The sequence below is a fragment of the Heliconius melpomene genome, chromosome 15 (assembly GCF_056956725.1).
Source record: "Heliconius melpomene rosina isolate 202511_hmr_F chromosome 15, ASM5695672v1, whole genome shotgun sequence".
In the NCBI taxonomy this organism is placed as follows: domain Eukaryota; kingdom Metazoa; phylum Arthropoda; class Insecta; order Lepidoptera; family Nymphalidae; genus Heliconius; species Heliconius melpomene.
In genome coordinates this window covers 6,155,449-6,171,903 of record NC_140403.1, presented here as the reverse complement: position 1 = coordinate 6,171,903, position 16,455 = coordinate 6,155,449, and the positions used below count along the sequence as shown (strand labels likewise).

Here is a 16,455-nt window from a genome sequence, read left to right as displayed (position 1 = left end):
AATGCAAAATTCGGTAGGAAGTGGATAACGAAGTGTTTTAACACTAGGTTCCCTCTGCCTACCCTGCTGTGTGCGGGATACAGCGTGAAGCTGATTTATTTATTTGATTTTATTGAAAAATATATATATACTATTATCAAAATTATCCTTGTGTTAACATTGTATTGCTTATTTACAGTACTTAGATTATATACGTTAAAAATATTATGACGACGAGACGAGGGTATTTAGGACGGGGTCAAATACTACTGAAGTTACAAAATATTTCATAATATTTTCTTTATAATAAGTACATTATACTTGAAATACAATAAATATTTTTGCAGCAGTATCAGAAGCATAAAATTGTATATTTTCTACAGAACACTTTAATTCTAGTAAAATGTCTACAAAATTTAAGCTACCAATAACGAAAACTAACTAATCTGTATTTGCTTTAAAATATTTAAATCTTTCTTATAATGTAATTGATAATGTCAAATGAAGAAAAGCACTGAAAATAATTCCATATTACTCGAATGGGAATCGAACCAACGACCTGTTAGGTCGCTTGTGTCCTGGTGCCACGACTGGCCTCATGTTTCATAAAATGATTAATCAAAAAAAGGCTTACGTATACAGGATGCTATAGTTATTTCTTTGTAACAAGGAAAAATATCATATTTCTCGGTAATCCACAATACTTATTTATTAATATCTAACATGAATGAAGAATATTATTGAAGATTTATATGATACTAGCGACCCTATTGCGGCTTCGCCCGCTTTTACTACTGGATTATTCATATAATGTATGTTTGCAAAGCACTTTCGTAGTTTCAATAAGGATTTTCCAATTGTTTTACACAGCAAGGATTTTTTAGTAGGTACCGTAATTTTATATCTGTGATACTAATCTTTTCAAGTACTTATTAAAATATATTTAAATTACTATTTTAGATAGTTAAATGACATTAAATAATACATTCAACTCGAATTATCCAATACGTGCAAACGCATCTAAATCTTCGTTGCTATAAAGGCAGGCGGGTTTTTTTTTTCGAGCTTGTGGTTAATGCTGAAGAGGGTATTCTGTCCCTGATGAAAAGCAAGCACTACGTGGCTGCCTGTGGCGAAAATTAAATAGAATGCATCGGCCGGGAATTGAACCCGCGCTGCCCGCGTGGCTGGCGGGCATTCTACCACTGAACCACCGATGCGTGTAAGGCAGGCGGGCGCGGCGGACTCGCTTGTATAAGCATAACGTCGCGAGGCGCGTTTCGCAGCAAGGATTTTTTGTAACAACATATTGTAACAACTTCTAAAGTACTTATTAAAATGAAAAACAGAAAAGACAGCTTTGTTCTACGTACGTAACGTAACTAATATACTTATTTATATGGTGAGAGTAAGGGATAAGTGAAACTTGACTCGATACAGCTGATGTGTGAACGGCGTGATGTGTCAATAATTAAATGCGTTTTTCTCTAAAACTATTCGCAATTTCGAAATAGTTTAAAAAGCAAATTTTATCTTCGTTTAACGTAGAAATTTAATAAAGTATTTTAAAGGATAAGGATTAATACCATTATGGAGAAATATCCCTCACAATAAAAAATATATTGAAATTACTATTTTTAGACAGAAATATGATCACTACACGTTATTCTTAAAAGATATGAATATGCCGTCGGGGACTTTTTTGTAGATCTTATTAAGAAGAACAATACTCCAGTACATTTTTTTCATGTAGTATTTACCATTAAAGCAGCGCATGCGCCAAAGTGTCTCAGCGGGTAGGACTTTATACACATTTATCGTATTTATGTTAATTTACATAAGAATGTACAAATAATAAACTATATATAAACCTTCCCTGAGAAATACTCGACCTAATAGTTAAAACCGCATCCAAATCCGTTGGGTAGTTTAGAAGAAGAAGAGTTAGAAAGTTCAGACAGACACAAAAAGCGACTTTGTTTTATAAGATATAGGATTAGTAATTATTAATAATTCAAATACTTATAGGAAATATTTTATATTGATAATAATATGTATTTATGAGGGCAGAGGCGATGTCGCGATAATTGAGATGCTTATTTTTGCATTATATCCTTTTTACATGTTAATAAAAAAAAATAAAAAAAAGCTAGCTATAAAAAAAATATAATTCAATTTAAAAGCTATGTTAAATTTTACCTTATTATTATTTATGCTTTAAAAATATATTTAATTGAAAATACGATGCTCGTTTCTTTAAATAAGAAAAGCACCAAATACAAATATGTATGTATCTACCTTATAATCGTGCTTTCCATCATTAACGAGGTTTTCATGAATACATAGCACCGACATAACTGTTAAAATATTTTAATTTATACTGATTATTAAAATTATAACGTCTTATATTGATATCTCTTATCATGTTTAAGTAGTCAGGTATTTAAAATAAAACATTGATAAATATGGTATTTATTAGTATGGTACATACTCTATTAATAAATAATAGTAGTACATGTACATTTTAAAATGTATTATTATTAATAAATTTTAAAATGTTTATTAAATTTAAAATTTATTAATAATAATAAATTAATGATCCTAGTTCTATCTTCTTTATTACTATACCTAAGCCTAAGACCTTAGCAAGGTAGACAAAGAGAACCTAGTATCAAAACACTCCACTCTCCGCTTTCCGTCTCAACAGTAAGTGCGTGTGCAGCCAAAATTTTATTAAAGACATTAACTAATAATAATAATTACAGCCTCATATTATTAAAATATTTGAATAATGACAACATCTACAGCATTATGCAGTTAAATAATTAGATTCACAAGCAATAAGATTTCCTTATCGTGTATCACAGAGTATATATAGGCATATTTAAAAGACGTCTATTAAAGCACAGATTAAAACTTATTACGTAATAGTCTATAAATATATAAAACCTACAAACAAACAAAACTCTTCGTCATATTCTATTATCTCTATATAGAATAAAAATATTTTGTCTGTACATTTTGTATGGACTCAAATGGATAGAGGGGCACTTAAAAAGAATAATAGAAAGCAAAAATATATATTTTTAATTTCTTGTGTATTTATATAATTTTTGTTAAATTTTAAAATTCCTTTTTAAATTAAGAATCAAAGTGAGAATTATAAGCTATTTTGAAGTCCAAAGAAATTTAAATATAAACTTATTTTTTTTATCTATTTAAAATCATCGTGTAAATATGTTATAATACTATTCATTTATAATAAATAGACGTACGTTACGCGTATTTACTTGAGATATCTGGATATTGATTTTAATATTAATTTATTAATATGCATATTAGATTAAGATGCAACGGCGTGGAAAATTATAAATATCCATTAGTTACTAAGTACGTACATATATACTTCTAATTAAAATACCTGAGACGTCGTTTATATTCTTTTTATGTGTTGCATTTTTAATAAGCACAAATATTGCAATAATATTACTGACTTTGTATATATTTACACCACTTATATATTTTTAATAACATAAGAATTTTACAACTGTAAAATAAATATAATAAAAAACTACCAGTAAAAAAACAAGAAGGCTAAAACAAATATTTCTGTATTTTTGTGTATGAAATGTTTTTTTTGTATATGTATATATGCAAAACACCACGGTTTTTTCTTAATAGCAGAGTAGTCAACGAAAACATAGTGTTAACACACTCAGCTCTCCTCTATTCACTAATTTTTCGAGAAAATGTATGTTGAGTGACGAAATTCAACATCGCGCTATACCTACCAGAGTCAGGAAATGAAGATAATTAATTTTCCCAAGCACACAAACGACATAATAATCAATTATTAATCGATAAATAAATAATGAAACTTAAATACATGTTAAAATAAATTAAACGTTACAATCAAACTAATATAATTAACTGACTCTATTTATGATATGAGAGCTATTTAAATTGTAGACGATGTGAAATATTAAATTATACATATTTTTTGATTCTCACGTATCTTTTGCATTTTTTAAAGCAGTACTAAAATGAATTATATATTAGACTATTAGAGTTAGTAGGGTATTTTATTATTTTTATAAAATAACAACCCCTTTCGCCCATCTATTAAATATACCCCAAAAGAACCAAATTGAAATACTAGGTCACAAGCATGCCTTATGAAATAAACTGAATGCAGGTCACCATTAAAACTTGGGGCACGTATCCGGCGCCATCTTCGATGCTTCCAATCACATATTGCATAAAGGATTATTTCAATGGATTTTGCGTGACTTTATTTTTACTTTCGTTTTTCTAATATAAACATATAATAGAATTGTAACGCTGTAATGCACATGGGGGCTGCAATGTAATGTAACCCAAAACAAGAGTTTTTAAAATAGTAAAAAGTAAATAGCTTTTTTTTTTGTTTGTCTGTACGTTTGTGCAGGCTAATCTCAGAAATCGCATAACTGATTAAAATGCACTATTGTATTCGGGCAAATTTAGCTTAACAGCTTGTACTAATTTTATAGAAATCAGTTCATAATTAAATAAGTTATGTCAAATATAACTTTTTATTGAATTGGCTGAAGCTTCGGTCTTGAACGAATGGAAATTGTCATTAAAATAATCATGTTATTATATTATTAAGATAATTCGGATGAGAAAATTAATAATTTTGTAGCGCAAGCGGGCTTTTGAAACAATTAACGATTTTAAGCGATTTAGTGAAATAATTAGATATATTCCTATATGTTAAATAAAAGGTCAGGAATCCTGTAACAGGACAATCTAATTAATAATAAATATTATATACGAGCATACACTATTACTTTACATTTAAATATATTATGCACGTGACAACAATCCTGACCGGTAGCACAAGCTTACGCAACACGGGGACCTCCTTACTTTCCGTTTACGTAATACGTTTTCGATTTCTTCCACTGACAAGGTTTAATTTTTGTTTTGAAGCTTGATATTGAAGAATTATATACTTTTTAGGGTTCCGTACTTCAAAAGGAAAAACGCGAGACCCTTATAGGATCAGTTGGTTGCCCGTCTGTCTGTCAATACCATTTATCTCCAGATCGCTTTAAGCTAATTAATATCAACTATTCTCTTGATGTACAAAAAAATCTCCTAAGTCAACATAATCAAAACTACGAGTATTTAAGCATCGTTAAAAACAATACAGTCGAATTGATAACATCCTCTTTTTACAGAAGTGGGTTGAAAAGTAAAGTCCGCATTTAGACATACGTATATATAAAAAAAAATTGCAAATAGTAAATTTGAGATTATTGCATTACTTAAAAAACAATAAAAATATATAATAATAACAATAATATAATGGTAGGTAGGATTCGTATAAGCCGGTTTAACCGCGAAACCAGTTACAAGGAACTTAGGCAAATGCCATGCCATCCGGCTCGAAGGACCATGGATAAATAGGATTCAGAAGGATGGAAAATAATTCACTCGCAAGGGTGATCAAAGGCTGCGCAGCCTTTTAATAACAGATTCACAAGAGAATCACAAACATAAACGTCAATAGTGACAGATTATTAACAACTTACAAATAAAATGTTGCTACTTAAAATATGTTAATTATAATGTATAATAAAGTTAATTATTTAAATTAAGAAAAATAAAACTATTATTTTAAAACTATTATTTTGGTCTTGAACATGCCCCCGACCGTTGAAAGCTGGCCTTTCAACACGACTCGTTGGCTACTGGAAGTGGACATATTTTACTGAAAGACCTTCGGACCACTCCTGTTGAAGTTTTAATATCGGCCACTCTGTTAACTCCATCACTACCAGGGAATACAGCAACCACTCGACCCAGTCTCCACTTTAATGGTGGTAGATTGTCCTCTTTGAGAAGAACAAGGGAATTCATAAGCAAACCATCTTTACAGGTACGCCATTTTATTCTTTGTTGGAGCTCCGAGATATATTTCTTGCTCCACCTGGACCAGAAATGCCGTCGTAACTGTTCGATCCGCTGGAATCGAGTTAAGTGATTGTAAGGAGAGTCGCCATGATCAGGAGTCGGTAAAGACATCAGTGGTCGTCCGATGATAAAATGTCCTGGAGTAAGAGGCATGAAGTCTTCGGGTTCTGGCGATAGAGGTGTAAGCGGTCGGGAGTTGAGGATCGCCTCAATTTGAACTAAAACTGTGTAAAGTTCCTCAAATGTCAAATTACAATTTCCCAACACTCGCTGAAGATGAAATTTGGTTGATTTTACACCTGCCTCCCATAAGCCTCCGAAATGCGGCGAATAAGCCGGTATAAAATGAAATTCAATTTGGTCATTGGCGGCAGCCGATGACAGCGAATTACAATTATGCTTTAAAAATTTTGATAATTCGTTGTAAGCACCAACAAATGAAGTCCCATTATCCGAGTAAATATTTAAGGGTTTTCCCCTTCGTGCAATGAACCTCCTTAACGCTAATAAATAATTATTGCTGGTCAAATCGCCTACTAGCTCAATATGAACGGCTTTAGTTGAAAAACAAATAAAAAGTACAATGTATACTTTTACCAATCTGCATCCACGACCTTGACGGCTAGCAGAATAAATTGGGCCGGCATAATCAACGCCTACAGACTGAAAAGGAAAACTATTGGATAATACGCGATTTTTGGGTAAATTACCCATGATAGGTGAAATGACTTGACCCTTCATACGACTGCACCTTACGCATTTCCGATAGCAAGCTTTGACGAGATTACGGCCACCGATTGGCCAATATTGTTCTCTAATTGAGGCAAGTAACAGCTGAGGCCCTGCGTGTTTAAGTCGCTGATGTTCGTGATTGACAAGTAACTTAGTAAATTGATGTGTGGACTGTATTAATATAGGAAACTTTTTATCATATGGGTACTCTGAGTTACCCAAGCGACCACCAACACGCATAATGTTATTTTTATCAAGAAAAATATTAAATTTGAGTAATGGGCTCTTTTTTAACAAAGGCTGGTGGTTCAATAGCAACGAATACTCTGGAAATGATTCCTGTTGTGAGACTCTTAATAGTAAATTTAAAGCGTCTTGCAAATCCGTTTTACTTAAATAATTATTACTAATTTTATTCTTTTTACAGAATTTAATAAATCTCAAGGCGTACGCAGTAGCACGTATTAATCTAGACATATTCGAAAAACGATTAAAATCTATGAATTGATTATTATTGGAAGACATTTCACTCGTGGAAGTAGTGAATAATGAAATTTCTGGTCGTAATTCAGGTAGAATTTTATCAGAGTTCACCGTGACTGGCCAACATAATTGATCCTCCTGTAAAAATCTTTTACATTATTATTTCATGTGTTCAGTTGAAGTGACTCATCAATGTTAATTAAATTGCATTTTACATTTGACAACTGATTAGATGAGACTGAACCACATACTAACCATCCAAGCTTAGTTTCACATAACGTAAGGGTACATTGACCTTGACCTAACCTTATGCGCTGAGATCCTAATAGGTCCCAGAATACATCAGCACCTAATATCATATCAATCCCGGCAGGTGAATGAAAGTTCGGGTCCGCTAAGCAAATATTGGATGGGAATTTAAACTGCGATAAATTTAATTGTTGAGATGGCACGTTACTTGTAATAGATGGTAAAATAAAACATTGCAAGCTAGTAGTATATTTATTATTCAATGATTTTATTGAAACTGTACACATTTTATTTACATGCGACAGTACACTGTTAACGCCCATTAAGGATTTATCAATTTCAGTTATATGTGTATTCAACTTACTATATAAACGTTCCGTCATAATACATGAAGTGCTACCACTGTCGAGAATAACGCGAGCAATAATTTCACGATCATTCTTATCACATATTTTAATAAGTGCAGTAGACAGCAATACTTCATGCTGAGCGCACGGGAGCGGTGACGTAACGCTCGTTGATAAGACAATACCGTTTTCGGAGCCTGACCTAGAAGGTTCGTTAGATGTGCGTGCGCCATCGACGCTAACCTGTCGGTTACCTTTCTGTTTTGTTTTATAACCAGACAAATGAACAAGAGTGTGGTGTTTACGTTTACAGAATTTACACCCTGACTTTTTACATTGATTGGCATAATGTCCTTTTTGAAAACAATTATAACATATTTTAAAAGTAGATAAAATTTGTAATTTCGCGTCAATGCTCAATGAAAGAAACTCAGAACAATTAGACAAGTTATGTTCACCGTTACACTTAGGGCACAGTGTTTTAGATGGAGAAGATAAAGAAGATGGAGAAGGTATAGTCTCACCCTTGTGGTATGAAATCATAGCTTTATACCTTGAAGGTTTCAATAAGTTACTGTTGTTATTATTATTATTATTAACTGACGATTTAATATGGTGGGATTCCAGTGTCTCTAATAAGTCAGCGCGATTACGAATGAATTCAAGAAGTGATTCTAATTTAATTGGTTGATCCTTATCTAAGCGACCTTTGAACTCCTCCCAGTCACGGAATGCTTTCGCATCTAATTTTTGAGTAATAATATAAATCAACAGTGTATCCCAGTGTTCCGTGGGCTCCCCAAGGGAGCTTAACGCACGAATATTTTTATTTATCTGATCAATTACACTTTTAAAAATAAAGGAGGACTGTTTATTTATTACCTCAATATGAAATAAAGCTGAGATGTGGTGCTGAACTAATAATCGCTTATTATCAAACCGCTCACATAAAAGAGTCCATGCAGTGATGTAATTCTTCGCTGAAAATTCAATTGACTGGATGACAACTGCAGCAGTCCCTTCTAACGAAGCACGCAAGTAATGAAACTTGTTTATATCATCAATTTCGCTATTTAAATGAATGAGACTGGTAAATGTATCTCGAAACTCGTACCCTGGGATCCGGCCGTTGAATCCTGCATAAACGAGTTTTCTTAATTAAACCTATATTAATGAATAATACATGATTAGTAGAACAGATTACACCTGGGTTGCCTGGAAGAATCCTGCCGCAATCACCTTTAATTTCATTTTTTCGTAACTCGTTTTTGGAGATAATTGCACCAATACGTTTTTTATATGAATCGCACATCATTTGAAAGATAATCGCATAAGGAATTGGAAAATTAAGGGTTGCCAGCTCTCAGTCTGCCGCAAGTCTAGGGTTGCCTGGTTTAAAGATGTCACTAAATGTTAATAATTTGCACTCATGTGTTTTTTTAATGAATTATATATCAAATTAAAGCTTATTTTTTTCTGAACACTATAAAACAGGGTTGCCTGGAAAATTCCTGCCGCAAACTGGGGTTGCCAGCGTTTGAAATATTTTATTCCGGTTCCGTTTGACTATGAGAATAGACGATGAAATGCGCGGTCTGCCCCATGTTTTAAAGTAAAATATTATATAATAGAAGGTCAATCTTAAAATCAATGTTTATTCTAATTGTTCACCTGTTAAATGATGATTTTAATCATATTAAGTACACGTAGAAAACTATTTAAAGATGAAATCATCCTTATTTTTCAAGTAAAATAATGAATGTATAATATTGAGTCTTTGCAAAATCTATTTTCTAAATACTAATATTTATTTAAATTACCATTTTGAAACAACTAAATTATCTAATTAAATAAATGTTTACAAATATCGATCTACTATAAGCTATTAATATACATACATATACATCATGTTTCCTTAATATAATGAAGGGTGACCATTATTGCGGATATTTTTTAAATTAATTATATTGAAAAATATATTTCAATGAACTCTCTGTCTCTCTCTCTCTCTCTTCATCCTCTACTTGTTTGATTTGACAACGCTTGCCGCAACTTTTTTTTTCTCACGCAACTTTTAATAATTTGCATAGGAAAAAAAAATATATATAATAGAATTATAATAAACAAAACTAAGTTAGCAAAGATTAATTCCAAGAAAAACTATTCAACTAATAATAACTATTAAAAAATTATAAATAAAAAATTTCACTAGCAAGAACTTGTCCGTTTATGCTGATAGTTTTTAAGGCATTTAGGTCTGAAAGAATTGTTCTTATAATTATAATAAAGCACAATCACTCCTAACGTCCCTAACTTAGTGTAATCAAAACTGAGGCAACTATCCCACTGCCACAATTGTCTAGATTTTATTCTGTATTAGAAGTTATTTACATAGATAAAAATATATAATATTAAACATTAAAGTATACTTACGTTTTGCATTACAAAATAATTAAAAAATACTTCTTTATATTTTTGTTTTAAAACAATGAACTTTTTGTAACACTGTAAATGATAACCGTGCATTGTGTCACTATTAAAAAAAATGTCACTGTATTTAAAATTCATTTTTTGGCGAAACAATAGCATAATTTTACACTTTTGGAGAGATTCCTCGTTAAATTCTATCACATTTTCACTCCGGCCGCACAAAAAACACATCTTCATTTTTGTCAAGTAAAAACGTCTTTACTCTAAAACGAAAGGTAAGTAACTAAGTAATATGCTCAAAAGCAACTCATTTGGCCATCTGCCCTTTTATTGCATTTAGAAACAATACATCTTCGAAAATAATTTTATTGCATGTGGTTTGCTTTGTTTCGCGCTGCAAAATGTTTATCTATAGTAAAAAATAGCGAACTAACTAATTGATATTTGCCGACTCCTGGTCATAAATCGTAAATAGCGTTTATTAGTTATTAGTTATTTAGTATTACTGCCGAATTTTCTTGGAATTAATCTTTGCTAACTTAGTTTTGTTTATTATAATTCTATTATATATATATTTTTTTTTCCTATGCAAATTATTAAAACTTGCGTGAGAAAAAAAAAGTTGCGGCAAGCGTTGTCAAATCAAACAAGTAGAGGATGAAGAGAGAGAGAGAGAGACAGAGAGTTCATTGAAATATATTTTTCAATATAATTAATTTAAAAAATATCCGCAATAATGGTCACCCTTCATTATATTAAGGAAACATGATGTATATGTATGTATATTAATAGCTTATAGTAGATCGATATTTGTAAACATTTATTTAATTAGATAATTTAGTTGTTTCAAAATGGTAATTTAAATAAATATTAGTATTTAGAAAATAGATTTTGCAAAGACTCAATATTATACATTCATTATTTTACTTGAAAAATAAGGATGATTTCATCTTTAAATAGTTTTCTACGTGTACTTAATATGATTAAAATCATCATTTAACAGGTGAACAATTAGAATAAACATTGATTTTAAGATTGACCTTCTATTATATAATATTTTACTTTAAAACATGGGGCAGACCGCGCATTTCATCGTCTATTCTCATAGTCAAACGGAACCGGAATAAAATATTTCAAACGCTGGCAACCCCAGTTTGCGGCAGGAATTTTCCAGGCAACCCTGTTTTATAGTGTTCAGAAAAAAATAAGCTTTAATTTGATATATAATTCATTAAAAAAACACATGAGTGCAAATTATTAACATTTAGTGACATCTTTAAACCAGGCAACCCTAGACTTGCGGCAGACTGAGAGCTGGCAACCCTTAATTTTCCAATTCCTTATGCGATTATCTTTCAAATGATGTGCGATTCATATAAAAAACGTATTGGTGCAATTATCTCCAAAAACGAGTTACGAAAAAATGAAATTAAAGGTGATTGCGGCAGGATTCTTCCAGGCAACCCAGGTGTAATCTGTTCTACTAATCATGTATTATTCATTAATATAGGTTTAATTAAGAAAACTCGTTTATGCAGGATTCAACGGCCGGATCCCAGTCTATCGAGCCAATTGCTATAAGAACCACTAAATTTTGGCAATTGAATAGTAGGTAACTTGACCAACTTATGATTATTTATATGAGACACTTCGTTGATTAATTTATACCTATCATCATCTCGTTGAAACCTTTCTATTAATTGTTGTGCTTTAACAACGCAGGTGAAATACTGAGATTCAAATGACATGCGTTCTTGTAATTGTATATCTAGCACATCTAAACATTCTAAATTTGTTTGAACCTCATCAAACTGATTATAAACAGTTTCGATCTTACCTAGTCTTAATTGTAACTCACTAATATCGGAAGCCGTCAATGAAGCAGGATCCAAAGAATTGATATAACTGACGAACAGTGTCAGTCGACCCTTATAGCTTCCGCGTCTCTTAATGAATTCCTTTTCTTCAGGCATTATGGGAGATAAGTGTTATCACCTGGAATTGTTTACAGTATAACCTTAAATTAATACAATTCCTACCTGATCAAATAGAAAAAGGACACAGTAAAACATGTAAGTACAAATTATAAACTTTTGACTAGTATTTTAATGATCTGACTTTGTTAATTCAATTAAAAGTAACAATGTTTGTTAATGAATGCTGTTAAACCAAAGAATGAAAGTTCAATGAACTAATGTGACCAGTAAACTGTATTAATAAATTAATGTCTTACTTGAGTGAATATTAATAGATTTGAGTATATTAAATTTATAAAAATTACAGTATTTATAATATATTTCTCAAATCTTACTCAAAAATGACTAAACTTCACCAATTACCTAGTTACATGAACAAATTCGTGTTTATGACACGTGTAAAATTAACTATTTAATTTTACTAACCTGATACAGCATTTAATTTAATTAAATACCTTGCGAGTGATGGGTTGTATTAAGAGAAACACTTAATAATAAATATCTAAAGAATACTTCTTCAAAATGTGATATGATTCCCCGTGACCTTACTTGACCTCTGCACACGTTGACAAATATTTCCTTAAATATTCTTGAAATCCTTTAATTTAATAGATTTTCTTCTATTTCAGATGGTGTTCTCAACATCCAGATCGATTTGAATCATGAATACTTCAAATCGTGATATGATATCTCGTGTGCTTACTTAACCTCTGCACACGTTGAAAAATATTTCCTTAAATTCTTGAAATCCTTTGATTTAATTGATTTTCGTTAATCCCAGACGTTGTCCTCAACATCCAGCTCGACATGGACCATGGCAAATATATATGCAAAACACCACGGTTTTTTCTTAATAGCAGAGTAGTCAACGAAAACATAGTGTTAACACACTCAGCTCTCCTCTATTCACTAATTTTTCGAGAAAATGTATGTTGAGTGACGAAATTCAACATCGCGCTATACCTACCAGAGTCAGGAAATGAAGATAATTAATTTTCCCAAGCACACAAACGACATAATAATCAATTATTAATCGATAAATAAATAATGAAACTTAAATACATGTTAAAATAAATTAAACGTTACAATCAAACTAATATAATTAACTGACTCTATTTATGATATGAGAGCTATTTAAATTGTAGACGATGTGAAATATTAAATTATACATATTTTTTGATTCTCACGTATCTTTTGCATTTTTTAAAGCAGTACTAAAATGAATTATATATTAGACTATTAGAGTTAGTAGGGTATTTTATTATTTTTATAAAATAACAACCCCTTTCGCCCATCTATTAAATATACCCCAAAAGAACCAAATTGAAATACTAGGTCACAAGCATGCCTTATGAAATAAACTGAATGCAGGTCACCATTAAAACTTGGGGCACGTATCCGGCGCCATCTTCGATGCTTCCAATCACATATTGCATAAAGGATTATTTCAATGGATTTTGCGTGACTTTATTTTTACTTTCGTTTTTCTAATATAAACATATAATAGAATTGTAACGCTGTAATGCACATGGGGGCTGCAATGTAATGTAACCCAAAACAAGAGTTTTTAAAATAGTAAAAAGTAAATAGCTTTTTTTTTTGTTTGTCTGTACGTTTGTGCAGGCTAATCTCAGAAATCGCATAACTGATTAAAATGCACTATTGTATTCGGGCAAATTTAGCTTAACAGCTTGTACTAATTTTATAGAAATCAGTTCATAATTAAATAAGTTATGTCAAATATAACTTTTTATTGAATTGGCTGAAGCTTCGGTCTTGAACGAATGGAAATTGTCATTAAAATAATCATGTTATTATATTATTAAGATAATTCGGATGAGAAAATTAATAATTTTGTAGCGCAAGCGGGCTTTTGAAACAATTAACGATTTTAAGCGATTTAGTGAAATAATTAGATATATTCCTATATGTTAAATAAAAGGTCAGGAATCCTGTAACAGGACAATCTAATTAATAATAAATATTATATACGAGCATACACTATTACTTTACATTTAAATATATTATGCACGTGACAACAATCCTGACCGGTAGCACAAGCTTACGCAACACGGGGACCTCCTTACTTTCCGTTTACGTAATACGTTTTCGATTTCTTCCACTGACAAGGTTTAATTTTTGTTTTGAAGCTTGATATTGAAGAATTATATACTTTTTAGGGTTCCGTACTTCAAAAGGAAAAACGCGAGACCCTTATAGGATCAGTTGGTTGCCCGTCTGTCTGTCAATACCATTTATCTCCAGATCGCTTTAAGCTAATTAATATCAACTATTCTCTTGATGTACAAAAAAATCTCCTAAGTCAACATAATCAAAACTACGAGTATTTAAGCATCGTTAAAAACAATACAGTCGAATTGATAACATCCTCTTTTTACAGAAGTGGGTTGAAAAGTAAAGTCCGCATTTAGACATACGTATATATAAAAAAAAATTGCAAATAGTAAATTTGAGATTATTGCATTACTTAAAAAACAATAAAAATATATAATAATAACAATAATATAATGGTAGGTAGGATTCGTATAAGCCGGTTTAACCGCGAAACCAGTTACAAGGAACTTAGGCAAATGCAAACTATATTTATTAATTCTATATTTATATTTATTATTAATTTATTATATATTTTAGGCCTTAGTGGCGCAGTGGCACAAGGGTGTGACTGTAACGCGATGGTCGTGCGTTCGATCCCCACTCGAGAGAGTGAAATATTTATTTACGTTTATATTTCCATTTCTTCGCTCTGGTGTCGAGGCAAAGCGCGGCGTTGAGTTCTGCCACTCTACACGAAATGCCTCCAGAATTCGATTTCATTTTATTTTATAAAAGGAGATGTTCCTGCTGACTGAGGTAAGATGCACGCACAGCCGTGAAATTTGAACAGATGTTTATTTTCATAACGTGAACCCATTAAGAAGGGATTTTGAAAAATTTTAACCCCACCCTGTAGGGGTGAAGTAAAAGTTGAAAGTTTGTATGGAAAAATATTTAAATTGCCACCGATTTGACAAACTTACTGTTAATAAGTGTTTTACTGAATTGGCTGAAACTTTACTTTTTAATTTAGGTATTGATAGATTTTGTTTTTAATTAATGTTATTATTCTAATAATTTTCTAAAACAAAAGTCATGCGGCTTAGTAAATTAATATTGATGTTGTTCAAGCAGGCGAAGCCGCGTGTGGAATTAAATGAGCGAAATTCTATCTTCAGTGAACACAGAACTCTGCACCCATATATGTAGATCTCCAATTCTTTTGTCGGTGAAAGCAAGAACGACTTATTACTTAACATTTTACTTGTTTTAATTATTTACACGATACTAAAACATAATCAAACAATTTTAAAACTTTTTTCCTGTCTACATTTCTGTTTATCCAGATTAATATCCAGAACATACGAATTGTTTTTTATGATATTTTCACTGAAAGAGAGCTATGGAGCAAAATATAAGCTTTGTAGGCCTAAATACACTTAAATAATTAATATTAAATATAGTTAATCGTATAGTTCAAGCAGGCGAAGCCACAAAAAAACCTAATTTACAATACAACGAGTGGAGATTCTACGAATCAAACGAAAGTGAGTTCACTTCTTACCCAGTAATAAATACATCGTTACAATTATTCTACATTGAGAGACCATTGAGTATTTACATTCTGTAACGTAGGTAGGTAGTCTTAGGTAAGGCCGCGTGATCGACATTACCGCATAATACTACATATATATACTTCCTTCCTCACATATTACACAATAGAGCACGCTATTTGATCATACTTAAATAATTATACATAGGCGGTTAGATTTGAAATAAAAAAAAATATAAAAATACCATGTAGATTGTAGAAGCCAGTCGTGGTGGAGAGGCATTTTCGGAAAATTCCGTTCCCCACTTTCTGCCGAATTCTGGAGGCTTTGCGTGTTGAGTGGCAGAACTAAACGCCGCGCTTTGCCTCGACACCAGAGCGAAGAAAGAAAAATATAAACGTAACTAAATATTTCACTTCCTCGAGTGGGGATCGAACCCACAAACGTCGCGTTACAGTCACACCCTTGTGCCACGACGGCCTCTACGGTAGTTTATAACGGCGCTTATATTATTACATGAAAACACCATAAATAACATAAATTTTAATCTCATCATTATATTTATATTTATCATTATAAACATAAGATAACCTATGATTGTACCGTTGAGGTTAATTTACTTTGATACTTCTGACCTCTCAGTCACAATGAAGGCTAGACGAGCTATTAGCCTAAAACTTGAAAATCTAA

General features: G+C 31.5%; 2 protein-coding genes across 2 annotated transcripts in view; one reads left to right on the top strand and one right to left on the bottom strand.

Annotated features, from left to right (window-relative positions):
- Positions 1–16,455, top strand: part of LOC146531481 (uncharacterized) — a 50,527-nt gene that overhangs the window by 1,843 nt on the left and 32,229 nt on the right. The gene's annotated exons all lie outside the window — the stretch shown is intronic.
- On the bottom strand, positions 5,428–8,853 carry LOC146531482 (uncharacterized). The gene has a single exon (XM_085198096.1). The coding sequence runs from the start codon at positions 7,195–7,197 to the stop codon at positions 5,698–5,700; it is 1,500 nt and encodes a 499-aa protein (XP_085054222.1). The 5' UTR covers positions 7,198–8,853; the 3' UTR covers positions 5,428–5,697.

Bases quoted from the DNA above. Each gene is read 5' to 3' on its own strand.
- LOC146531482 (XM_085198096.1), bottom strand. From the start codon at position 7,197: ATGTCTTCCAATAATAATCAATTCATAGATTTTAATCGTTTTTCGAAT.